At 40.3% G+C, this 26,941-nt stretch overlaps 2 protein-coding genes across 3 annotated transcripts in view; one reads left to right on the forward strand and one right to left on the reverse strand.

Moving 5' to 3' along the window:
• Positions 1-15,781, reverse strand: part of SERAC1 (serine active site containing 1) — a 47,505-nt gene extending 31,724 nt beyond the window's left edge. Inside the window, exons 1-6 of one of the 2 annotated variants that reach the window (XM_067542483.1) lie at positions 15,746-15,781; positions 10,293-10,378; positions 8,658-8,694; positions 8,070-8,206; positions 6,011-6,100; positions 4,836-4,964 (exon numbers count right to left, since the gene is read on the reverse strand). In XM_067542483.1, the coding sequence (XP_067398584.1) occupies positions 4,836-4,964; positions 6,011-6,100; positions 8,070-8,206; positions 8,658-8,694; positions 10,293-10,377 (478 nt within the window). In that variant the 5' untranslated portion in view covers position 10,378; positions 15,746-15,781. Of the gene's footprint in view, positions 1-4,835; positions 4,965-6,010; positions 6,101-8,069; positions 8,207-8,657; positions 8,695-10,292; positions 11,191-15,745 lie in introns of those variants that run through there. The other variant, XM_067542482.1, reaches the window with a different exon arrangement.
• Positions 15,782-15,975: 194 nt separating this feature from the next.
• Positions 15,976-23,412, forward strand: GTF2H5 (general transcription factor IIH subunit 5). Its single transcript, XM_067542225.1, has 3 exons — positions 15,976-16,138; positions 17,774-17,891; positions 22,252-23,412. Exons 2-3 carry the CDS (start codon positions 17,857-17,859, stop codon positions 22,430-22,432), a joined length of 216 nt encoding a protein of 71 aa, XP_067398326.1. The 5' UTR covers positions 15,976-16,138; positions 17,774-17,856; the 3' UTR covers positions 22,433-23,412.
• The last annotated feature ends 3,529 nt before the right edge of the window (positions 23,413-26,941 follow it).

Raw genomic sequence — 26,941 nt, forward strand, 5'->3', positions numbered from 1 at the left:
TCCCACCAGTGCTCTTTATTTACAAAATATTACCCACCACTATCTAGCAAGATATAGTCTGGCCTAACAGCCCCAGGGGCCTCACTGCTCCAGCCACTCATCAAGGGAGCTCACCCTCCTCCTGCAGCTCCTCCCTTTGCTGGCTGTTTGCCCCCCTGCACCTCCTTCCTGGGAGCTTTTATAGTGCCTGGCTAACAAGCCCAGCAGCTGCTCCTCATCAACCCACTTGGTGCAGGGTTTACTCTGCCTTTTCCAATTCCCTCCAATTAGAACACTAGTACTATTTGAGCTCCAGGGGGTGGGCAGGCACAAGCCCACCCACAGCTAAAAGCTCCTCCCCCAGCATGAGGGGAGGAGCCACTGAGCCTGGACTCAATTAATTACAGGGGACAACAAATGAAAAAACAGGGACGGCCATGATGGTCAAAAGGCTAAACAGAGGGAACCTGACAGGGACACCGAGTAGAGAACTCCGGACAGTGTCCACTGCTCCTCAAAGGTAGCCAAGGAGTCAGCGGACATGGTCCAGAGAAACTCTACTTGGAGACAGGATCAGATGGAGAAATGAAAGGAGGCCCCACATTCGCAGAGATCCTCCTCGGCCAACCTTCTCTCCCTGCTGTTGTAGATGGCCGCCATGGCCAAGGCAAGGAGGAGATTGACAAGGAGATCCCGTGCCTTTATGGGTCCCATGCATAGATCAGAAGGTGCGGAGAGAAGTGCAGCCAGAACCTCAGGAGGAGGTTCTGGAGGAGCCAGAATAGGGGCTGCAATCTGGTGCACTCCAGGTAGATGTGCGCCAGGGACTCCCTCATGCTGCAAAAGGGACAGGCTTCAGGAAAGGAGGGTAAACCGTGCCAGGTATACGCCCGTGCTCACAGCTTCATGAAGCGGGCCGTGGAACCAAGATGGAATACAGACTGGCCCACCGGGCCTTCCTCGCCCTTGACAGGTGGCAAGAGGTCCCGCCACTTGGTGTCAGGGCGGGACATGAGGGCAAGGAAACGGAGAGTGTGGAGCAGAAGTGTGTGGAGATGTGCCCATGGTGTGGTTTGGAAGCACACTGGCTGCAGATCCCACAGCTGGCTTGGGGCGTGCGGAGGAAGCAGCTGGGGGGCTCGTGGGGCAGGGGCCCAATGAAGAGTTCCAGAGGGCCTGCGGTGAGGGGCGTGCCGGGAGTATCCTCCCTCAGGCCTGTTCAAGGTAGGTCCAAGCAATGGGGGGAAAGACTGCCATCACCGCCTGGAGTATGCGCCAGGGGATTCCAAGGGTGGAGAGCCCCATCCGCCGACCCAGCACCTGAGAATCCACCCAGTCCCCTTGGTTTTCACTATCAATATATCTAAGTTCTGTGTATTCAGCAGAACTGTCCTTTAAAGGTACAACCAGTAAGCTATGGTATACTTCCTTAGGGAACAACAGGCTTGATAATTCTGAGTGTGCAGGGGATAAGGGCTGGACACTACAGGGAATGCCCAGAGGACTCAGGAGTTGCTGTGTGCCTATCGCTAAACTGTACAGAAAGATCAAGGCGTCAAGAGGCCTGGAAGGCTGCGCTTGCGTTGCTGGAGTCTGATGGTTTCAGGGGGCTGATCTACAGCAGGCATAGATAAGACTCCCACACTAAGGGTAGGTGGTGAGATGCCTCACAGCCCTGGGTACCTCTGGGAAGCATCACACAAATGTATTACGTTTTTTAATGTTAGCAGCTACACTTCTTTGTGCATTATTGGAAAAATGTAACTCCTCTTCCTATGGAATGGAGGCATAATAAAATATAAACTGTCCTTGTAACGGAAAAGCTTTCACACCACATATGTACACAAGAGAAGTGCCAAAAAGAGGATAGATATTTTAAAATATGGTCACCCTTTATAGTGTACTCAGTGGAGGAGGGCGCTCCCTTCCCACAAAAACCAGATTCTTTGAATATTAACCTAATCATGAATAAATAATAAGTAATGTACAATGTAGCATGTTAACATTTTATTGTAACTCTGCCTTAATAAAAAGTTTTAAAAAATCCAAACTTGATTATTTTTCCCCCAGTGATGAAGAATCTACCACATTCCATGGTAAGTTGTTCCAATGATTAATTATCCTCAATGATAAAAAACTTGAGTCAATCCATGCTGCCTGGGTGTCAGGGAAGAAGGGGATGTCACTATGAGCAGAGGAGAAAGAGACTCCCTGCTCTTAGTTGCAGTGCCCTTCCCCACCATAGCTGCACTTACAAGGAAAGTCCAGTTTTGCTCGTGATCTTGGGCTGAAGCATGCTCAGCTGTTCTGTATGAACTGTGCCTGTCCTATATAGGAGCTGTGAGGGGCTGGAGCATGCTCAATGAGGATAGAATCTTCAGAAATTTTTGCTAATCTCTATGAAGTCTGAACTGAGCATGTGCAAATAGACATTTTTAAAGGCTTATAAAACTTGGCCAATTTTGGGCAAATGTTCACAGTATTTATACGGCTCCCTATTACCATAGTATCTGACCACAGCACAGTGTTTAATTTATTTATCTTTCCAACCACCCCTGAGGTAAGAAAATGCTATTATTCCCATTTTACAGTTGAGAAACTGAGGCACCAAGAGATTTGTCCGAGATTCCCCAGGAAGTCTGATGGAGTAGTGAATTGAATGAAAATCACCCAATCCCAAGCTAGCGTCCTAACTACCAGAACATCCTTCCTCATTGTCACTAATAAAGATATATTGTTTACTATTCATGTAGAGATGAAAGCAGGATGACACTGTCTTTGATGCACTGGCTCAATCTCCACTTCTTGCACTAGCCATTAGCCAAATTATCCTCAATCTTTTTGAAGTTTCTGTTTCTTGAAGCTAGGCAGATGTAATCTATATAACTAAATGGCTTGAGACTGGAGGAAGCATATCATTCATAAATATGTTCAAAAAACTTGGGGCAAGAACAGATCCCTGAGGAAGTATGTTCTTCTGGATCCTCCAAGTGCTCAATTTATTTTCCAGCATCACTTGTAATTGTCTGTTTCAAAGCATCTTTTCTGTAGTCATAACAACCCACTGAGGTAATATTTTTAGCATCAGTTTCATCAATCTTTCATCTCAAAACACCCTAAAGCTTCATGAACATCCTGAATGGACACCCTTATGTATAAAAAGAATTCAGGGGAAATTATATTCCCTGTTACACAACTCAAAAACAGCTGAACAGATCTTCAAACTTTAAAGTTGAGCTTTGGGCTGTGATCAAACAGAGTAACAGTGCCAAAAGAACAATTTATTTAAAAAATTATGAGTTTTAAGTCAAGATGCATTCAACATTTTATTATTAAAAAATGCTAAAATAGAAATGAGAATAAAGTCACCCAGTGCATCCTTTGCTGAAATGCAGCCATCTCTGGGCCTAAGCATGACAGCGGTACAGAGTGAACACTTTAGTAATAGATTTTAAGTCCTGCTTCAGTCATTCGTCAGTAGTATTATTTAGAATCCTTTTAAAGTGCATCTTCTACCCAGAGAGAAAGAAACAGGAGAAGCTTGGGAAAAAATGCTGCACTTAAAATAAGATTTTAAGTAAAATGAATATCCTACTTTATTTGATAAGCTGTTCAAAATCTCAATCTTTTTTGCATTCTCACCTAATTAACTTTGCCCTGGAGGTCATGGTCTAGATTCTTCCCTGTACCTGAACTTTGCATTGTATCTATATCTGTGGACAATGTAGAACTAAATGTACTAACAACATAAGCAGGTGTAAGTTCCTCTAGTTCCCCAGCAAAAAATCAGAAAACACATTTCATCAGGAAGACTATATGCTGTATATGCAACTGATCTAGTATGACACCTCTCTGGCTATCCCCCAATAAGTCTGGATGTACAGGATTAGCTTCCATAGACATAAATGTATTTAAAAAAACAAAAAAAAACAGAGATCCCAAAATTCTATCACTAAGAGAAAGATTTTGGAGTGCAGAAGTGAACAATAGAAGCATATGTTTTAGCACTGCTAACATGGCAAAGAATGCACTGATACCCACATTTGCCAGAAATTGAGCTCTGAAAAAATAAAGACAGGAACCCTGGGATTTTCTAAACATACTGTAAAGAATCTAAACAACAAAACTGAGCTTTTATTCTGAAAAGGATAAACACAAGAAGCAAAAGCTCCTTAACATTTATAATAAATAGCTGGAAGCTGTAATTTATAATACAGGAACATGAAGTTAAATTGGCCTTAAAGAAAAGCTCTCTTAATTAAGTGTGGGGGAGGTTTTCACTTGTTCTCTGAGCTCATATAGAAATTTAAAAAATACATTAGAGTAGAATCAGTATTTTAGGATGATAATAGCATGAAAAATCTTTCATTCTCAGTTGTCACATCACATCTAGCTCAAATTGGTAGTGACCTATAGTGGCTGCTATCCGATAGCTCTTAAGTGGTCTTCAAGGATTGAGTTGATAGCCTCAGTCCTGCCCCTAGTGGACAAATGGACATCACAAAGGCACCACCAAAACAGGCAGTCTCAACACAAAGGTAAAAGAATTTAAAGATACAGGAACTAAGCTACCCTCTCTTGTCTAGATGAGGTCAAGATTGAGGCACGCTGGTGGGGCAGCCTGGGGAAGTCTGCACTGCAGCCACACATGCTGTTTTGTGCATATGGGTGCCTTTAATCAGCAATAAATTAAAATTTAAATAAAACAATTTGAAAACCATTTTCAAAAAGAACATTAGCCTTCTCCTTTGGCTACCAGCCTCTTTTCGTGTTAGTATTTGCCAATGAACATAAAGCAACTAAATTAGATCTTGTCATGTTTCCAAGATTAGTTAAATTGTCACAGCATACATTACCATGCCAGTGACCGGTCTCTGCCAGTTGCTGTACTGCCTGCAGTCGAACGATTCTGTCTTCTGATTGACTTCTCTTCAAGAGGACCCACAAAGCACGTTCATGATCTTCTGTAAATGTACTGATATGTCCTTTATCAAACACCACATAAATACAATATTAAAATTAATAAACTTTTCTTTCATAGTCACCTTATTTACCAACCAAAATATTATTCCCTGGATTATTAATACTACTTAATAACCATTTATACAGCAATCATTTAATAAGTGCTACAATATACAAAAATTGATAATAGACCAATACGATGGAAGCAATGTAATCTTCTGAAGACAATGGCCAAAATCCTGGCACTACTGAAATCAGTTGGAGTTTTTTTTTAATTGAATTTAATAGGGCCAGGATTTCACCTCATCTTTTTTATATTTTATACTTATATGGAGTCTTTAATATGAAGATCTCAAAATGCTTTAGTTATATTTAAAAACTGATTGTGAATGGTGCACATCAACCATAACTGCCATTGGCTTCAGTGGGAGTTGGAGGTGATCAGCAACCCTCAGGATCTGGGCTTTAATCTACTGAATCACACTTACAACAATTCTGTGAAGTATATTATACCCATTTAACAAATGGGTAAATGAGGGTAGACAGAAAGTTATTTGTCCAACATGTCACATCAAGCTGATGGGAGAATCAGGAACTGAACCTTTAAGTCCTGATACCAAGTCCTGTGCTCTAACAAGCAGACACACACACACTACTATTTCAAAGAGGTTACATTTCTTTCAATTAACACTAACAACAATCCTGCTGAAGAGTGTCACACGCTCACACCTAGTTCCTAAAATGAAAAATCTTCCAGGACTTCTTCACTCAACAATGCTTTTGGCATCACAAAAGTTTTAAGCTTCAAATCTCTTCTGAAAGAGGATGCAGAATTCTGTCCTAGCATGTTTCTAACAGTTGTTATCCAAATATAAAGCATATAACTTACCTTTGAACAATCTGTTTGTAAAAGTGGTATGAAATATTACAATATGTAGGAATATTATAACTACAAACTAGTACCAGACACAAGAAAAATCCTTCTACTTTCTAAGGGTAATAGATGTGTACTTTTCTAAACAAGAACATTAATCACAAACAAGTAAACATTTCCACTCTTAATACCTACCATCAAAAGGTCTCCGGAGAATTTTAGCTTCAGTTTCTAGTATTTTTCTCACTACTTTATGAAGTGCTTTCCTTGCCTTGTATGTGATCCCTATGAAAAAATTATAGGCTTATTCAAGATTGATAAGGGAATTGTTATAGTATTATGCCCTGGAACCAACAATCTTAAAAGTTTTTTTTTTTTTTTTTTTTAATTCTTCAGTTACTATGGGAGAACATTGAATACTTTCTCTTTTTTGTATTTCAGGTTGTTCTCTTTACATAGACATAGCTTCCACTGTCAAAAGGAAAATTAATGTACATAAATAGGACAACAGACTAACTTTTTTTTTCTTTAAGTTGGAGGAGTGGCTTAAGATCTGAGGCTCAGGTTTGAAATAACCAGTCTCCATAAAGCCATAAATACAAGTTACAGCAGAGTTAAACTTAAGCCTTTATCCTTTAAAAGTAGATAAATTGAGAATCAGGCATTTATTGTGTGTGGGTCTTTTAGATGAGGACTTGTGGTCCTATCAGCTCTGCCTGGACATTAAAGACTCCAGAACTTTTCACAAAAGAAGTGGTTTATTACCAAAGCTTCTCTACGCACTCACTGGGATGCTGCATGATTTGTGTTGTTTACTGCCACCCTCCGACTAAGAGTTGCCTGCATGTCAGTACTGTAACTAAAATATTTAGTTTTACATTCCCTTTAATGCAGTAGGTCCATATTATTTTGCTTCTCATACTACTGGATGAGAACAATTAGAAAAAGGAAATACTCTTCCTAGTCTGTTATGCAGTATTTCTACGGAATGAGATTAGGAAAGTCAATCTCTACATCTAAAATGACACCACTCATGCTCACTATTTAAAATGTAAAAGAATAAAAATAGTGTGTGTGGGAGGAGGGAGAGCTTTACCATTCTAGAATTGTATTGATTTAATAGCCTACTAAGTTCTGAGGCAATTGGGTTCCCCAGAACCCTACAACTTTTCCATTAGAAAGATGCTTTATTTAAAAGACCACAGGGTTTTTGTTTGTTTATTTTTAAATAAAACTTTTTTTGCAAATTACATTTAAGTAAATAAAAAGCTCAACTAACATATTTTCTACATTACAGTATTATAATAACTTGAGTACTTTTTATTTATGAGATAATCATATTCTGAGCCACAAGCTCTGAGGCCAAATAATATGGAAAAGATACGATAAAAACATATGTTTGTGTTACAGTATTAGATCTGTACTCTAACACTATGGTAATACAAAAGATGAAACAACTCCAATTCCATCATAAGAAGAACGATAAAATGTCTGTTCTCAAAGGTCCATGAAACAATGTCAGTTTAAGTGATCATTAGTTATACATGTCAGATGATGCTCAAAAAAATAAAGAAAGGAGAACAAATAAATAATCATCTTTACCATTTGCCTCTGGAAGAGGGAAAATTGAATGCATGCCTTGTGCTATGCAAGACAGCACGCCTGAATAGTGTTCAGCACCAACAATTGCATTTTTAAAAGATTATTGTCAAGATCCTTATCCCCACTCCAGCCCCTGAGGCCATGTAAAAAGGCCAGACTGGCATATAAAAGCCCTAAAAGCTCTGTACCCAGATGGGGGAGAAATCCCAGGATGCAAGCACCGTCAAAGACAGAGATGCGGCTGCCCCCTCCAAGGACCCCTTTGCAAGTCCGGGTGAAGGGCATGTGCTGGAGTAGGAGGGGACCTGTCAAGGGTGGAACTGCAGCATGTGGGGCTGTGGAGATTCCAGGCAGCCCTAAAGTCCATAGGGCAGCCCAAGGAGGGCTTATATTATGCCAGAGGGCACCTGTAGCAGCCCAGGATCAGGAGTGCACAAGGATGGCTTAATGTCACCTTAACTCTCTCCCACACTGGGCTCCAAGTTCTGTGCTATGCTTCTTAGCAACACAGTAGAAAATCTCACATCATGTTTATTAAGAGGCCATACGTCTTACCAATTTCTTGTTCTTTTACCATCCTAGTATCGGATTCAATGTTTGAAAAGCTGCTGTCTCAGTTCTCTCTCTCAGCACACAGTCTTACATAGCTTACCTTCACATTCACTGGGATCTAAAGAAACTGTAGGTACGTAAATATAGGACTTCAATTTCTCTTGCTGTACAACTTGAGTATCAAGTGTCAGTAACTTCTTTAGGGCCAGAACTTCATATGTAATAAATACAAAACCTCTTTAAAAAAAAAAGAAAAGAAAATGGAGTATAAATACTGTGTTAGTCATAGGCATGGAGTTTAAGGCCAGAAGGGATCACTGTATGATCTACAAATACAAATGCAAAGAATGAAGAATACAAATATAGGCTGAAAACTTTTGAGGTAAATCATTTTTTTGCTCTGTAGAGAATAGATTTTATCAAATACAATATACACATTGATCTTCTTTATAATCAAGTGTTTGACATGTTACAGGGGCCACTCTAGTGTCTCAAATCACCAGGCCAGAGAAAGAGAAGTGATTTTAATGGACAGTAACTTAAATATGCAAAGATGTTCAGTTATATAAAACTAAAGGAACTTCATGTTTAAAGATTCCTTAGCAACATCTTTTTTTTGGAAAGTCACATAACTTCAGATTTAAATAAAAGATATAAATTAGATGGGTAACTGTTAGTTACAACTTACCCGAAAATAAATGATCCAGCTAATTTTGGAATTTTTCCTTGAAGAAAAAAAAACAAAAACAAAACAAAAAAACACCCAAGGTCAAACAAACTGTGTGTATACAAATTGTTACAAAAAAGGTAAGGCATTTGATCAGTTCTGGATATTGTACATCAAAGATTATAAAAAATTTAAAGAGGAATGGAACAGGTTTTTCACACTCGTTTTTCTGTTTCTGACTCCATGTCTTCAATAGTTGAAAACTATTCTTATTTTCTATACTCTTCCCCCCTCTAATTTTAAATTACAAAATTCCCTGCTCTCACATCTAAATAAGCTAATAAATCATTTATTACTAACAGTATATTTGTCTTCTCTCTTGGTGGTGACATTCATAAACTCAGCAACAAGTGACCAACAACATCATTAGTGCTGGATTGTTGCCATAAACTATGAAGAAAATCCCTCCTTTAAATAAATAATTTCACTGAGATCTCTCTGCTGTATATGGATAAATACAGGAAAATATATGCTCTTAACTGTCAAGTCTTGCAAAGGTCTCTCTAAGAAGTTGCCTTTGCAATAATTCAGTCATCTAAACAGGATAGCTGACATAGTACTTGGTGCTTATAGTGCTTTACACTTTAATTCTATGGCTTTTTATACCGGAACAAAGTGAGCCTGTTTTTTGGATTTCAAAGGAGCCCATGGAGAGGGTCTATGACTACTGGGAGGAGCCAATCCCAACAGGACCCATCTCATACTGTCAGGATGAAACTGCCTCAGGAAACTTGTCCCACCCCAGAGAAATAGCATGGATCAGGCTTCTCAAAGATTTCTGGCATGAAAAGAAGCAGCAGCTACATGCTGGAAAAGTCACTGACAGGGAAGGAAAAAACTGGCATGAAACACAAAGTCTGCTCTCTATCAAGAATGGAAGTATCTAGTCTTTGATGCTGGGGCAGAGAGATTATGAATCCAGAGGGTTCTCATTCTACAGAGGGAAAGCAGAGGAAGGTAGAGGGTAACAAGGGAGGGTAGTAGGGCTACTTTCAGCAGGTAGGCAGGAAAAGAAAACAGGAGCTAAGTTTACTCAAATGTTGCCCCTTACTTTAAGAGTCTCAGGATAAGTTTGTTCCTATGGTTCTAAGGGTGAAAAAGCAGACATTGAATTAGATCAGTTTATGGAAGCTTAATGAGATGGTAATTTTTTGGAGACTGCCATCTTGTGTTCTAAAAATCTTTTGGGTTTTTTTGTTTTTTCTCCCAAATAAATTAAGTTTCTATCCTCTGTGGTTGTGAAGCTAATCCTTCGTGATATGAACAAAGCATTAACCAGTGCATGGCTATCTGCCTGAGCGATGTGAGCTATTCCACTCATGTCAATGAAAAGTTAACACTGAAGCATAATGATATTTTAAATGACAACTCTGTTTGACAAGGTTAGTGATAGGCATATATTAGGGGTATGGGAGAGATACTGCAAATATGAACTTATCATCTCAAAGTATTTAGGGGTTACAAATGGTATGTATATTTTTGTAATATCACCTTGTGAAGTTCAATATATAATTTAAATATACCTCTTATTGTGGCAATACAGTTATTTTTAGGAGCTCAACAGGTTGATATTTACAGAACTGCGCTTACTGATACCTTTCCACAGTAGATCACTTTTTGTGCTTGAAACAGAGGTTCCTATTCTTCTACAGCAAAATACACAATAAGCAACCAATGACATTCTGTAGGTGTACAAACAAAAATTATTAATTTGGCTATATAATAAAAACCTGCAGCAAATTTCTCTGTCTTCTCCCCTCAAGATCAGAAAAGCATTATTCATTTATACAGAAAACTAAAATGACTGACAGCTAGAACCTAAGAAATCCATAAATTACTGTACTTGATTGCCTACATTTCAACAACGATAAAAGTTTAAAACAGTGCTTTATAAAACTGTGTTGCAGTTGATATTACTGTGCATATTTTTCAAATTACCTCTTTCCTCTAGAAAGTCTCCATTCCTACATCTTAGCAGCTATTCAACAATTACCATATTTTTCCACAGCTCAATCATGACATTACGCTGAATCATACATGCTTTTGGACCATCAATATATAGTAATCTGATTGTTTTTATTGTCCAGAATGGATTCTGTTTTAAGAAATGGATCTATACTTCCATCTGCTTGACAGTGCTTTCAACAACAAATAAATAGTTACATCTTTGAAGGTTACAGTCTACGGGGAAATTATGGGAATCCAGAAAAGATGTGTTGCCATTCATATATATATTATGTAGCACTTTTTACACAAGTGGTGGCACTGTTTTGCAGTGTGATTTTTCTGTGTGCATTACAGTTTGAATTTTGGTAATCAAAAGGATTCAGATGGATCCCATGAGACAAGAAACTCACTGGAGTCAATACATGAGGAAATCCGGCAATCAATTATCAGACAATGGAAAACCACTCCTACTTTTGATCACATGTATATATATATTACTAATACTGAGCATTTTATGGTAAATCTTAATAAATGTTTAAAGTCTTTCCAGAATATTTGGAATGCTTCTCCCCATGCAGAGATGGAATCCATGAGAATACTAAGGTAGCTTCCAAATCCAGAAATATTGATAATACAGAGATGATAGGTTACCTTAAAATACACACAAAACAAAATTATAATACATCCCTGTGTACACTGAAGTAACAACGCAGAATTATTATGGGAAAGTATTATTGGATGTTTGTATTGATATAGTTATGTAGGCTGCAATATTGAATACATTGATTTCTTAAAATGAATTAAAAAACAAATGAGTACTATCCAACATGTATCAGTAAATAACTAATTATACTGAAACGTAAGTGTCTTTTAAGTAAACAAGTGTCAAATTAAGTTACTGTCTCACCACAAATCTGACTAACTCAAAATGACAAACTAATGCTTGCACCCATTGACACTGCTCCCATATGAAAGGTCTTTATGGGCCTGATCCTGAGGGTTTTTGAGCACCTGGAACTCCTAATTAATTTAATGTGACTTCCAAAGGGGAAAAAACATGGACTTGTGCCCTTTTTTTTGTAATTGTTAGTTTCTGCTTAATACAATTCCACTCCTTCCAAGAAAAAGGGGCAGTTGCTTGATGTAATTGACACATGGTCTGAGACAACTAAAACCAGGAAAGACCAGCCCTTACCTTAGAAAATGTAACAAGTAAGAAAAAACAAAAAACAAAACCCCAACCACTCAAAACAGGAGAATAAAAAAGAGATCATCTTTAATGGGAATTACAGTTGCTCAGTAGCCTTAAAGATCGGTATCAAAGGACTTTATTCTGCTCTCACTGAAGTTAATGGACTTTTTCCTCCCTAACTGCAATTGGGGCAAGAACAGTCCCTAAGGCACTATTCATAAAAATATTCATGCACATGAGTAATTTAGTTTAATGGGACTTCTGACATGCAAGTGCTTGCAGGTTCAAGGTCTAATTTTGCAATGTGGGGATATGATTATTTTCCTTATAAAGAGCTATGCTATATCTCTTCATTTAACAAAGAAGTTGCAGGACTAACAAATCTCACAATCTGAGAATACATGGCCACTCCTATCATGTTGTACGTGGACTTGTTTATTGAAAGTCATTACCACTTCTTTAAAATGGATGGAACAGATGAAGTATAGAAGTGTTAGAAAAACACTGTCAAGTTAGGTCTAAACTTAATTCCCCGGCTGCCTCAACAAAATAGATAACACAGTGAAACATGCAAGTGCCACCAACAATTGGTCCCTTTGGGGAACTTTTGTTTTCTATTTTTATTTTTAAAAACATCCAACCTAATCAAAGGTAGTATCTAATCTCTTCATTCATGGATTCTTTATGACCATGGGCAGAATACACAACTTGAGTGGTTATTAAGAATTAAAGAGTTAAGAAAAAGACAGACTGTATTATGAAAACTGTTGCCTTTTTATTGTTTCTTGAGAAACTATGAAATGTATGACCTAATCCTCCTTTCAGAAAGATTTTTATAATACCACTTGATCATGGTCTGTAATTGCAGTAAGCACAGTTAATCTGTAATTCTGTGACAGAAAACACTACATACAGTTCCTCACAATCATCAGATATTCCATTTGAAAACACAAGAACAAAGTCAGCGTTGTTCCTTTGTCTTCCATGGGCCTTATATCAGTCCCCTAAGGGTCAATACTGCGTAACAGCTCAAAAGAACAAGACAGACAAGGTGGGTGAAACAATATCTTTTACTGGATGAACTTCTGTTGGTGAGAGAGACATGATTCCGAGCTCTACAGAGCTCTTCTTCAAGCAGGAGGACAAGGACAGTTAAGTAAGTGGTTACTCTAGGCAGGAGAACAGATCTGTCTTCAACCCAAAACTGTAGTAGCACTCTGCCTGTTTTCACCACAGGGTTTAGGTCTGTCAACTGTTACAATTTGGGACAAACTGACATGTTGTTATGATACTCCATTTGCCAAAATTATTTCAAGTCCTTTCCACTGAAATCAGGAGAATCCCAGAATCACTGGGATCATGATCTTGGGTTGCAGGGAAGAATAAGCATTAGTCTCAGACAATGTTATAGCTATGAAACATCCAGATGTCACAACAACAAAGAGGGAATAACCAGGCACTTTAAAGATGCAATGCAAAAGGAAAAAATTAGCCTTATGCTTTTTAACTTTTTGAAAACATGTTAATGAAATCTAAAAGAATTTTTATTTCTACTTCACCCCCTTCACATTAGAAGATCAGGCCTTGTCTACCCTGGGAGACTCCACAGGGGCTGGAAAACAAGCGAAGCAGGAGGCTCACAAGAGGCAACAGAGTGAAAGCTGAACAACTGAGAGAGGAAGTGATTTTTAGTCAGGCTGCTTAAGACTGGTTATTTTTGTTGCCCTTATTAAGTGCTATTTAACGCCAATGTCTCATGAACATCAAGGAGAAGGGCATCTCCATTCAAGGCAACCTGCCAAGCCTTTGTTAAAAGATTGATCTTAAAACAACCAGGGCAAAATGTCTTTTCTGGGACCATTTACTCATCACCAAGGAGCAAAATGTGGGCACAAGCCAGGTGGGGTTTGTAGCCTTTTGCAAGTTGCTTTAAACTTGGGGTACTACCAGCTCCCCACTACCCTGCCCCATAGCCCTGCTCTCCTTACTTTCTTTCCCCTTCCTCCCCCGCCACCATACTGCCCTCAGATTCCTAACATAAGAATAGTCGTACTGAGTCAGACCACTCAGACCAATGGTCCATTTAGCCCAGCCCAGTAGTCAAAGCTTTAGGGACACCCAGAGCACGAGGCTGCGTTCCTGACCATCTTGGCTAATAGCCATTGATGGACCTACCCTTCATGAACTTATCTAATTCCTTTTTGAACCCAGTTGTACTCCTGGCCTCCATAACATTCCTGGCAACAAGTTCCATAGGTCGACTGGACATTGTGTGAAGAAGCACTGCCTTATGTTTGTTTTAAACTTGCTGCCTATTAATTCATCAGGAGACCCCTGGTTGTGTTATCTGAAGGAATAAATAAAACTCTCTTATTCACTTTCTCCACCCCATTTATGATTTTATAGACCTCTATCATAACCCCCTCGATTGTCTTTTCTAAGATGAACAGTCCCAGTCTTCTTTCTTCTTCCTCATATGGAAGTTGTTCCATATCCCTAATAATTTTTGTTGCCCTTCTCCGTATTTTTTCCAATTTGAATATATCTTTGAGATGGGGCAACCAGAACTGCACACAGTATTCAAGGTGTGGGAGTACCATGAATTTATATAGTGACACTATATATATATATATATATATATATATATATATACACACACACACACATATATATATTATATTATATTATTATTTATTATAAATTATTAATAAATATATATTATACATTATATATTTTCTGTCTTATTATCTAACCCTTTCCTAATGGTTCCTAACCTTCTGTTAGCTTTTTTTTTTTTTTTTTGACTGCCACTACACATTGGACAGATGTTTCCAGAAAACTATCCACAATGACTTCAAGATCTCTTTCTTGAGTGGTGACAACTAATTTGGACCCCAACATTTTGTATACATAGTTAGGATTATGTTTTCCAATGTGCATTACTTTGCATTTATCAACATTGAATTTCATCTGCCATTGTGTTGCCCAGTCACCCAGTTTTGTGAAAAACCTTTGTAACCCTTCGCAATCAGCTTTGGACTTAACTATCTTTAGTAATTTTTTAATCATCTGCAAACTTTGCCACCTCACTGTTCACCCCCTTTTCCAGATCACTTATGAATATGTTGAATAGCATAGATCCCAGCACAGACCTTTGGAGGACACCCTCATAATATCTACCTCTCTCCATTGTGAAAACCAACCATCTACTCTTACTCTGTGGTTCCTATCTTTTAACCAGTTACAGATTTCATAAGCAAGCATACCCTCTTAGTCCACGACTGCGTACTTTGCTTAAGAGCCTTTCGTGAAGTACTGTCAAAGGTTTTCTGAAAATCCAAGTACACTATATCTACTGGATCACCCTTGTTCACATGTTTGTTGATACCAATCTGTTAGCATTCTTTGAGGGTAAGACATGATTCCCTTTTCTCAATGCCATGTTAACTCCCAACATATCATTCTGTTCTCTACTACAGTTCCAACCAATTTGCCTGGTACTGAAATTAGGTTTACTGGCCTATAATTGCCAGGATCAATCCTGGAACCTAATGCAAAAATTTCATTTAGCTTCTCCACCACAGCCTTGTCTTCCTTGAGTGCTCCTTTGGTACCTGGATCATTCAGTGGCCCCCCCCCACTGATTGTTTGGCCCGCTGCTGGTGCAGTTTAATTTTTTTTCCTAGTTGCTCTTCCAATTCTTTCTAGGCCTGCCTCATGATGCCTTGACACTCACCCCACGCAGCCCTGCTCCCCCGTGCAGCCCCCCCGCCCAGAGCCCGGCTCCCCCGCCCGCACCCTCCCCCTCCGCCCAGCTCCCCCCACGCAGGGGTTGCCAGAGTCGCTCCCCTCACGTGGATGGGCCGACAGCGCACCCCTCCCCCATGCTCGCTCACCCCCGCCCAGTTACCTGCCCCGCTCCCAGGCAGCAGCCGCCGCCGCCGCCGCCTCCTTCCCTCTCTCTCTCTCTCTCTCTCTCTCGCGCGCGCGCGCCTCGCTCCCCGCGCCTCGCACTCTCTCTCCCAGCCAGCCAGCTCCCGACCGAGTCCCGGCAGCGGCGTCAACGACGTACCCGTGTGTCGTCAACACGCAAGACGGGCACCACCCAATCCCTGTTGAGCGCGAGGGGAGGGGGGCAGGAAGAGAGCGACGCCGGCCGCGCGCGCGTGCGCATTAGGAGCTACCCGCTTTGGCGTTCCGCGCGGCGCTGTGTGGCGGCGGGGTTGTTACTTCGGGGCCGGGCTCTCCTTAGAAGTCGCGCGCGCGGCTGCCGGGGTCGGAGCAACCGTCAGGGAAACGGCGGGTAGGTGGCGGTGGGCGAGTGAATGGGAGCGGGCGTCACTGACCCCCCCTCCCCGGAACCTCTCGCGACCCCCGCGCTCTGCAGCCTGGCTGCGGTGCGGCCCCTCCCCCCCCCACCTCAGGTCCTGGGCTGCCCCTGGCAGCGTCTGCAGCCACTGAGCGCTTCCACCTCCCGACAGTCCCCTCCCCACCGTCACAGCTCAGCCTGGGCCCCTGTTACCGCCAGCAGCGGTTCGCTGGTAGGTGGGGGCGGCTCTGCAGGGAGCGGTGATGAGTGGTGGTGGGGGGGGTGTTGCTGCAGCTGCTGGGCGTTCATTGGGGCCTGCAGACCCTGCTGGTGCGCGCTAGCGCCCGTGGAGGTGGTGCCGTTGTCAGGGCAGCGACTCTAAAGCGCACCAGCGACCATTAGAGAGAGGTTGCTCGTTGCTGTGTATGCGGTTGTCATGGGTAATACTTATATAGTATGTCACTTCTTACAGTATATAGGACAAAGGCAACCCCCCCCTCCTGTTTTGGGGGGAATCGATACACAACTCAAAACTGCTTAAAAAAAAAACAAAAAAACATCAAAATTAAATTAACCCCCCCAAACACGCAGAAGCCCTATTTAAGATATTCCACTTACTGTGTATTTCTTTGTGACTCCTTTAAATAATCTCTAACGGGGGATAAAAAGCTGGATATGAGTCAGCAGTGTGCCCTGGTTGCCAAGAAGGCTAATGGCATATTGGGCTGCATTAGGAGGAGCATTGCCAGCAGGTCACAGGAAGTGATCATTCCCCTCTATTCGGCATTGGTGAGGCCGCATTTAGAATATTGTGTCCAGTTTTGGGCCCCCCACTACAAAAAGGATGTGGACAAGTTGGAGAGAGTCCAGTGGAGGGCAACAAAAATGATTAGGGGCTGGAGCACAGGACTTATGAGGAGAGGCTGAGGGAACTAGGCTTGTTTAGTCTGCAAAAGAGAAGAATGAGGGGGATTTGATAGCGGCCTTTAACTACCTGAAAGGGGGTTCCAGGGAGGATGGGGCTAGGCTGTTCTCAGTGGTGGCAGATGACAGAACAAGGAGCAACAGTCTCAAGTTGCAGGGGGGGGTCTAGGTTGGACATTAGGAAAAAGTTTTTCACTAGGAGGGTGGTGAAGCACTGGAATGGGTTACCTAGAGAGGTGGTGGAATCTCCATCCTTAGAGGTTTTTAAGCTGCGGCTTGACAAAGCCCTGGCTGGGATGATATAGCTGAGGTTAGTCCTGCTTTGAGCAGGGGGTTGGACTAGATGACCTCCTGAGGTCCCTTCCATCTCTAATATTCTATGATTCTATGGTTCTATGATTCTATAGTTCTTTGTAAGCTAAAAGATTTTGTATTAGTAACAACTGTTTGTTCTGTTACAATAATGTGTGAAACCACCTCCTCATTTGTTGTATTATTGAAAAATATATATTTAAAATGTGCCAATATCATCTCTAAACCGAAGATTCATATTTAAACTAGGTTTTATTAATGTATATAGGTTTTTGTTTTCATGTCATTTTTCACTAATCTTAAATTACAGTGATTTAAAAGTATAGATTGCCAAATTCTAATGCCCACTTCAGTCAATTAAAAAGCTGTTACATTTTTTTTTCCTCCTTGCAGTTTGTCTTTGGTTACAAGCATAACTGAAAGCAAGATCTACTTTCATTATCTGCACATCTGGGTTTTCTAAGTGTGTTGAGAAGATGGTGAATGTCCTGAAGGGAGTTCTTATAGAATGGTTAGTAGTTGTGTGTTCAGTTGTAATTCAGCTTTTCTTATTTGTTTAGTGCGTAAAACAGCCTAGACACTTTATAGAACATGTAGGAGCCTCAGTTCCTTCTCCTTTTTTTCCCTTCTTTCCACTGAGTAAAAGTCCTGGACAAATTCTGCTCTAGACCAGTATGCAACTGTTTGCAGTTTATAATCTAGAAAAGTGCATTTTATTTAGTCTGTAAATTGTAAAGTATTGCTTTTTATACAGTAATCATGCACCACATAATCTAAACCATTGCCATTAAATTCTAAATTAAGGGCCAGATCCTCAATTATCCCCAAAATGTAGACCGCATAAATCAGGGTTCGTGACATCTACTTCCATGGTAACCATGATCCTGGTCATAGTACGCACATGCCTTCTACCATGTGTTGTGTTATAACTTAAAATGTATACCACCATAGCTATCTCACTTAGCAGTATGGAAAAATCCATACCCTCTAGATACATGTCTATGCTGAGAAGACCCTATGTGTAGGTGCAGCCAAGCTGACAGAAGAGTGCAACTGTTGACATAGCTAAGGTCATTAGGGGAGGTAGTGTACCTACACCAGCATGAAAAACTCCTTTCAGCATACACTGCATCCACGCTGAGGGATATGCTGACATAGGGTCTGTAACATAGCTGTAGTCCTAGGCTAGTGTCAGGCCAGTGCCAGGGTGATCCTCCCTGAGCTACTTAGTTTTTGTTGCCAAAGTTCAGAATGATGAGGTGTCCACAATGCTTCTGAGGAGCTGTACCTTAGGGTCTACTACTGCACCCATTGAAGTGAACGGGAGTGTTGCCTTTGGGAGAATTTGGTCTTAAGTAACCAAGGCAATGAAAAATTGGTAGTGGTTTGTGAAATGTAATATGGTGACCCAATATTAGAAAGCAGTGACCTATAGCTATACTGTACCAAGTAGCATACTGCACTATCTGAACAAATACCTTTAGGCTGCTTCATGCAATTATTCCAACACTTGCTCCATTCTCTCCTTTTAACTTCTCTCTGTAGTATTTCAAACTGTTCTTGATTTTTCATAAAAACATTTGTTGTATGTATACTTACTCTATTCTCTGAAAGAATTATTTTCCTTAGAAATAAAAGTCTGATCAGCAGGAGAAGGTGAGGGGCCAAATGGGAAAGATGGTTGGGAAATATAGTGAGGTGAGGGTTTTTCAACCTACATGTAGTAATGATTCCTATAATATAGTTTTTCTACTTTCAAGCACGTCATATGAAGAGTTTGTTGTAGTTTCAATGAAAAAAATAGAAATGTCAGAAAATTGAGGCAAGTGACCATGTAATTAAATTGTCTTGGCCTAGTATGGTAAACTATGCCAGCAGGCTTATCTTCAACTAACAAGCCCAGACAAGAAGTTCAAGAGTCTCAGAGAAATGGGAGCAAAACATTTTAAAATGTTTGCCTTTTATATAGACACACACCCCTTAGCATTTGCTTGTGTCTGTTCGTACATCAATTCCATGCTAACCGTCCTGCCTAATATTAATGAGGAAGTAGCATGAGAGTAGTTTTGCAATTGCTCGTGACACTTGACTGTGCTCCACTCCTGTAGGCATTTATTGCCAGGCTCCCAGCACGCACCTGCTCTCAGGTGTGAAGATCCCATCATCAAGCTGCTCTTAATATTTAAGTCCTAAGAAGGACTTGAACCTACAATATTTCTATGCTACCAACCAGTGCCCAATTCACTGTTAACCCGAAGCTAACTGGGCAAGCTTTGCTAGTTGCTGTCTTGCTGCTTACAGTCAGCTTAGGGAGTATGCATGGAATTCTATGCTAGCAGAAGTCACAGAACTGTTATAAGGGCATCTACTTCAATATTTTTTCATTAACTTTTAGAAATTGTGAAAGGTGCCAGATGGATCGCACTGGAAATTGAAATAAGTTAAAAAACAACAAATGTTTGAATTTTGTATCTATAAAGAGATCAAAGGAAACTTTGGCAAGGCATTATAGTTGCAAGCTTCCTACCCTTGTAATGTGCGTGCTAAGCCCTGTTCTGGAGGGACCATGTCAAGGATTAGAATACAGTTAGGCTTTACCAATTCAGTACATGAAGACTTTTCTGCTAAGACTGCTAGAAGAGTTCCCAGTAATGTCAACTGTGATGTGGATATCTATCCCATGAGATCTGGCCTGAGACTACTAACTCATTTCCAACAGACCACTCAAACAGCAAACAAATGCTAACAGGTAAGTGGCACTAACAGTTTGAATTGGAAACCTGCAATTGGATGACGTTCAAAAGGAAGACAACTGGTTATGGAGGAATGATGAATAATATATAAAGAAGCACTTAATGTTCAATTTTTCTACCTTCTCTTTTAGGTAATGTTAAATTTCTCTCCAGACATGACAGCACAAATGAGTGAAACCTCTTTAGATGAGCCTTAAAGGCTTTCACTTTTCTGGCTTAAATTGTTCTTTATCCTGCAAACTTCTTTCCTCATTCCCGTCATGCTTCTATATGTTTAGAGGCCAACATCCAAAAAAGATTTCTACATTGTCTAAAAAAATGTATCTTGATTGTGTAGCACACGTTTCACCCAAATGTGTGGGTTGTTTTGTTTTCCCTGTTGAAGGCTTTGTAAATAAGTTCCGCGATTGATATTACCAGTGACCATTCTAAATCTTACTGTCCGCCTTGTCAGCTATTTATTAGAAATATTATGGTTTCTACTAAAAGACTGTGAGCCCCTTAGTCAATGCTGCAAGAGTATGTCAAAGCTCTTGCACCAGGACTTCAAGTTGCCAGAATCCAGAGATTAGTTTTAAAAATGCATGCTTTCCCTGAGTTGTGTAATTATATATAGCTGTCAAGTCTAAACTGCTAAAATAATCAGTGGAACACAGCACTAACTATTAAGTCTCAGGGCTTGTCTACACTTACCTCGGAGATCCAGCAGCAGTCGACCGGAGTTACGCAAACTATGCAAAAAACTTGCATAACTCCCGTCAACTTCTGTGCTTCTGTTCTGTGTGCCGTCTTCATTGCACTGCGCCTGTCGACGCAGCGCTACACCACTTGAGAAAGTGGTCTTAATACGTCAATTTCTGGATCGACTGAGCGGGTCTTCACTGACCGCTCAGTCGATCCAGATAAGTCGATCTGACAGCGGCGAATTTGCCACCGTCAGTGAAGACAGCCTCATTTTAAATTGTCTAGTCACTTTGTAATGTGGTTACTGTAAATTGTCTTTGACATTATCTACAGCTCAGCTCATTAAGTATTGTTTGTTCCCACTGACGCTTTACTACTAGCATTTACATACAACTTGTGAGCCCCAAAGGAGAATGGAGTGTCTAGTTAGGGTGTTGAAAAGTTAACTTGAAAACAGTAAGTTTTCAAACACTAACAAAAAAGGTGGGGTGAAATTTTAGCATATATGAAATATTGGCTAAATTTAGGGATTTACTGAGAAACTCCAACTCCATTTTGTGCTTCATGTACAATAATACTTCTCGCTATGCTGTATTTTCAGTTTTTATGGAAAAAAATCTCAGATTTTACAAAAATTATACAGTTTTTACACATTTTCATCCAAATTTTGGGCTACTCAGGTACATGGAAAATATGGATTGTTAAAATCCAATACATTAGGTAATATTTATGCTAATAATAAATTAGTCTAATTGTAAATGCAAGACTATTAGACAATGTAGTGCAAGATACACATCCATGCAGTATTAATGTACAGTTCATGAAATAAACGAGCCTTAAATTGCTTTCACTTTCAGTACTTTTACTTTTTTTATTTGCTTTTTTCTGTCCTCCCATTGCACAGTATTAACCCTGTTATTTACCCAGACAACTGAAGTTCTTTTTTAATTTTTGTAACACACACTAAAATACCCAGGAAATTTTAAACAAAAATCAAAACTGAAAACAAGGGCCTTGGCCTTGCTATATTATTTATAGCTAAATCAAATAGGCTGGAACAATAATATGTAAACTGAGATTAACTAAGTGTTCAGAAAAGACAAAACTTAAAAAAGATCTTAAACTCATTCTTGTTTTACTGAAAACATATTGTATAATACCAATATAATCATTAACTACTCTGCAAGTCAGGCAACCAATTTTAGCTGGTCAGTTTAATTTGTAAAGCATTCAAAAGGGCCACTATTGTCTAAGAATAACTTTTAGGAAAGCCTTTCTAAGATGATGGATTTAGGCAACAAACAACTCTTAAAAGTGTGGCTGCTCAGAAAGCAGTTTTTAAGTTCCATTATTCTACAATTGTTTTATTTACTGCTGTGTTGCTATATCATGTCATATGACTATATGGATTCTGGTGCATGTTTGTCTCCACAGTGACCCAGCCATGAAGCAGTTCCTGCTGTACTTGGATGAGTCAAATGCCCTGGGGAAGAAGTTCATCATACAAGACTTGGATGAAACACATGTTTTTGTGTTAGCTGAGTTGGTTAACTTCCTCCAGGAGAGAGTGGGCGAGTTAATGGACCAGAACTCTTTTCCTATTACACAGAAGTAAAGAGACTAGAAAATAAGACTGGAGTTGACTATTCCAAAATTGCAAGCAATACACATGGAATCAAAAGTCTATTCATCCTCTGTGTGGCTGATTAAGGAGTCTTGGAAATGGTTACTCTAACAAAATGGATTGTTCTTGCCATTTTGAGAGAGTCTTGAAAAACAGGATACAGAGTTTGCTACCCTAAAGGATTGTGTGATGCTTGGTACAAAAATACTATATTTGTGCTCCTTTAGCCTCCATTTCTTTTCTTGTAAAATTATATGATCTTAGACATAAAGGAGAGTGGTGTTTATTTATCAGGGTATCCTTAGATTATCTGTGTTTCACATTCCTGTAAATGAGATTAGAGCAGATTATAGAGTGACTGATTAAATCTGTATTAAAGTACTACCTTGTGTGACTGAACACTCTGTAAACTGAGTGCATGATATGGAAAGTTTTAAAAAATGTGATGCACCACAGTGAGTTAGTGTGTGTGTGTCCCTGTTAAACTTTGTTTACCAATTAATCATTCACTAGCATAGCCTTGAGGCAGTTGCTTAATTGAGTTCTGTATTTTTAAATTAAAATATTTGTATAAAAAACGTACACATTATTTAGATTTAAATGGTGGCTGAAATGAATGCCAGCAACAGCCAATAGGAAGGAGAAATATGCCTGTAAATGATGGACAGATAGCCCTTGAAGATGTAGCAAATTCAGCTAAAAATCCTATGAGTTAACGCCTATCTACAATAAACTGTATAAATAGGAGAGTAAAATAAGCAGTCTACTTAAGACTACTATGAAAGTTGATATTCCTTAATCTGAAGAGAAAAAAATTCTGTTAGTGCAGAACTTGTTTGAATTTATAAGCAACCATTTCAGACCTTAGCTTATGCAGCATGTTTTAACTTGTTACAGTAACTTATTTCCATAAAAATGTGTCATACCTGAAACACAGTTGTAAATAATGTAGGATAAAACAACAACACAGAGAGGTTTATCAGTGGTCATAAGTTCTCTTCCCCGCTCCCTCCCCAAGCAGGATAGTGAATTACAAAATGGACAATTTCATGAGATTTATAAGTGACCATTTGCAAATGCAAAACTGAGATACTGCTGCCAAAGACTAGACTTCCAGACTATGGGAGCTAGGATGAAGGAATGAGGGCACAGGTGCTGGTCTTCTCCACCCTCAACCAGAAGAATAAGGGCCCAAGAAGGGACATGCACATCCTGAAGATGAATGCATGGCTGCACAGATGGTATCTATGGGAGGACTTTGGCTTTCTCAACCATGGAATATGATTCTGGGAAGAAGGTCTCCTGGGAAGAGATGAAATCCACCTAATTAAAAAGGGAGGGAGCATCTTCACTGACCAACTTTGAGGAGGGCTGCTCTAGTGCTGCTGTGGCCAAGGGGATGCTACATGCCAGGCTCCTGCTTCCTCCCCCGCGTCCCCCCCCCCCATTCCTGTATCCCCTTCCTCTCAATACTGCCCCCTACCCCATCCCATCCACTTCTATTTCACCAACCCCCACTGTCTCTTCCCCACCCTTCACCCTGCCCCCCTGGAGGCACTCACTGTTGTACAGAAAGAGGGTGGGCACTAGGACCCAGGAGGCAGCATCCAGCTACTAAGGTAGGGATCAGAGAGCAGGACAACAGCTGATCCATCCTGCCACCTCCTCCACTCCCTGAGCCCTAATGTGTGAAGGGGAGAGGGGAGGACGGCAGAGCCATGCCCGCCCCACACATGCAGGCCGACTAGACCAAGTCCTGCAGGGCAGCTTGGCACTTGCAGAAATGGTGGGGGGAAGTGGCATGTGACCCTGTGTGACACTCACATATACATTGCCTCTTTTTGGGGAGCAATGCTCTCCTGCACCCACCCAAGCTATGCCCATTGGTGAAAAATTATCATAAAGTGATAGATTTCAGGATTCTAAGGAAAAGAAATAGAGCAGTAAAATAAGTACAGTGCACTTAAAAATAGCAGGTTTAGAAGTGATAGATTTCCTTCCTATGGAACCTTGCCTAAGGGATAAAGGAGTTCAGGAGAGTGGCACTTCCTCAAGGAGACAGTACTAAAGGCACAACTGCCAGCTACCCTAATGTAAATGTAACTGGGTGACTGTGATGAACCACAGTGAGAATGCCACAGTCAGGGCAGACAATCCCCCAGAACTGGTGGTTTACTCTAATTATTCACCAAACCATTATCACAAGAGCTTCTATAGCAACACATTGGTTAACAAGAAGCTAAACACAGTCCCCTTTAGACATTCCAGTCCTTGGTTCCATCCAAACAAATTGGTTCAATATTATGAGGGGTTACTGAAAACCCATTTCACCATACGTCAGTTTCTACTTATCCCAAAGGATCAGACATTGATCCCCAGGTCAATATGTCTCTCAGCTCTTACCCAAATACCATGCTGTCAGCCAATCCTTAATAAAATAAAAGAATAGAGTTATAAATGATTAAAAGCTCATACATTCAAATGTTTGCAAAGTCCTTAGCTCAGGTTTGTAGCGGTGGTGAAATAGCCTGCTGGTTTGCGAAAGTCTCTTGGAAGTAACTTCCAAAAGATTGGCGGGTCCTCAATTCATCGGTCAAAATTCTGCTTTTAGTTGTAAATCCATAGTCCAGAGAATTGGAGCAGGAAGAGAGGCAAAATGGAGTTGTCTCAGGTGTCTTATATCTTCTGCCGTGTAGATGGAAACGTACTATCCCAAACAAGGCCCAGTCCCGGCTCTTGTGTATGGAAAGTCACTGACAAAGATGGAGTCTGAGGTCACATGTCCATATCACATGCCCTTACATATTTTGCTGAATCACAGGGGTGGCCATTGGCTCCTTGCTGTTTGAGGCATCCTCAGGAAGAACTATTTGGATAGGTGATTCTTAGTGACCCATCACCACCTGAATGGTCTATCCATGATTTAATGGTTCATCAACACTGGGCTGGCTAGACAGAATGTAAAGACTACCTTGTGGGCGTTACCCAAGAACAAACATGTTTGACATACAAATACATAGCCAATATTCACAACTTAAGATACAGTGGTGATATATGGATTTAACCAGGATAATCATACTTGATAGATTGTAACTTTTCTATTGATACCTTACACGATATACTTTGTACAAGATTTAGATTTGTTGCAATTATATAATAATGGCATCAATAATATTATAAATGGTCACCGATCTTTTATACAGCATCACAAAAGGAGAAATTGGAATAGTAAGTGATCAGTGTGTCTACATCAGGAGCTCATTAATGTCCTGAAAATAAAAAAGGAATCCTACAAAAAGTGGAAACATGGACAAATTGCTAAGGAGGAGTGCAAAAAAAGAAATATATCACAAGCATGTAGGTACAAAATAAAAAAGACTAAGGTACAAAATGAGTTACATCTAGCAAGGGACATAAAAGGCAATAGGCTCAGACTTTAAGGCCAGAAGGGGCCATCATCTGGTCTGACCTGTATATTGCAGGCCGCAGAATCCCACCCACTCCTGTAACAGACCCATAATCTGTCTGAGTTATGGAAGTCTTCAAATCTTGATTTAAAGACTTCAAGTTACAGAGAAACCATCATTTACTCTAGTTCAAATCAGCAAGTGATCCATGCCTCACACTGCAGAGAAAGGTGAAAACCCTCTAGGGCAGTGTTTCTCAATTAAATTTGGCACGGAACCCTTTTGAACTCGATAAATAATTGCGGAACCCCCCAAACTCTTAACAGTACTTTTACATATGGAGCCAAAAAAAAGTTGAAATAAGCAAATTATATATAAACAACTAGGTCAGCGTTTCTCAATTAAATTACACTTACACTCGATACCCTCCGCCGAAAAATCCGGGACATCTTCCCTTTTTCGGGGGCTCACAGAACAGCTGATCGGCGGCACGCAGAACAGCTGCTCTCAGCAGTGGAGAACAGCTGATAGGCGGTGCAGAGAACAGCTGCTCTCGGTGGCGGAGAACAGCTGCTCGTGGAACCCTAACAGTGTTCCCGCGGAACCCCAATTGAGAAACACTGCTCTAGGATCTCTGCCAATCTGATTTGGGGAAAAATTCCTTCCCAACCTGAAATATGCACTTGATAACTTCTTGAGGTCCCTTCCAACAATATATTTCTATGATTCAATAAGATTTGCTCAGGGCTGATTGCTTCTCAAAATCCTCTCTCTCAGTTAAGGGCAATGTCAGCTCCCAGGATCTGTTAGAAAAATGAGTGGAAGGCTTTTTATAGAAAGCCTATGATTTTTTACCTATTCTCCTACCATTGATCTCTTTTGTTTTTGTAATGAATGTCAGATTAATTTAGGTTTTGTTCCAGGTACCAGCCCATTCTAAATTAAGATTCCACATCAATGTTCTTGAACTAACAGAGCTGCAAAAAAGGCACTTTTGTACTTATGTAGACAAGCCAGTGCAAGTCTGGATAGACAGTTCATCAGTGGTGCTAACAGATTAATAGAACAGTCTGGGGGCACCAAGAGTTTCAGG

The sequence above is a fragment of the Emydura macquarii genome, unplaced genomic scaffold (genome assembly GCF_026122565.2).
Source record: "Emydura macquarii macquarii isolate MOO-44397 ecotype Brisbane River unplaced genomic scaffold, CSIRO-AGI_Emac_v2 contig_705, whole genome shotgun sequence".
Lineage (NCBI taxonomy): Eukaryota > Metazoa > Chordata > Testudines > Chelidae > Emydura > Emydura macquarii.

Bases quoted from the DNA above. Each gene is read 5' to 3' on its own strand.
- GTF2H5 (XM_067542225.1), top strand. From the start codon at position 17,857: ATGGTGAATGTCCTGAAGGGAGTTCTTATAGAATG. The intron at 17,892-22,251 runs GTTAGTAGTTGT...TTGTCTCCACAG, and splicing joins AAGGGAGTTCTTATAGAATG to TGACCCAGCCATGAAGCAGT.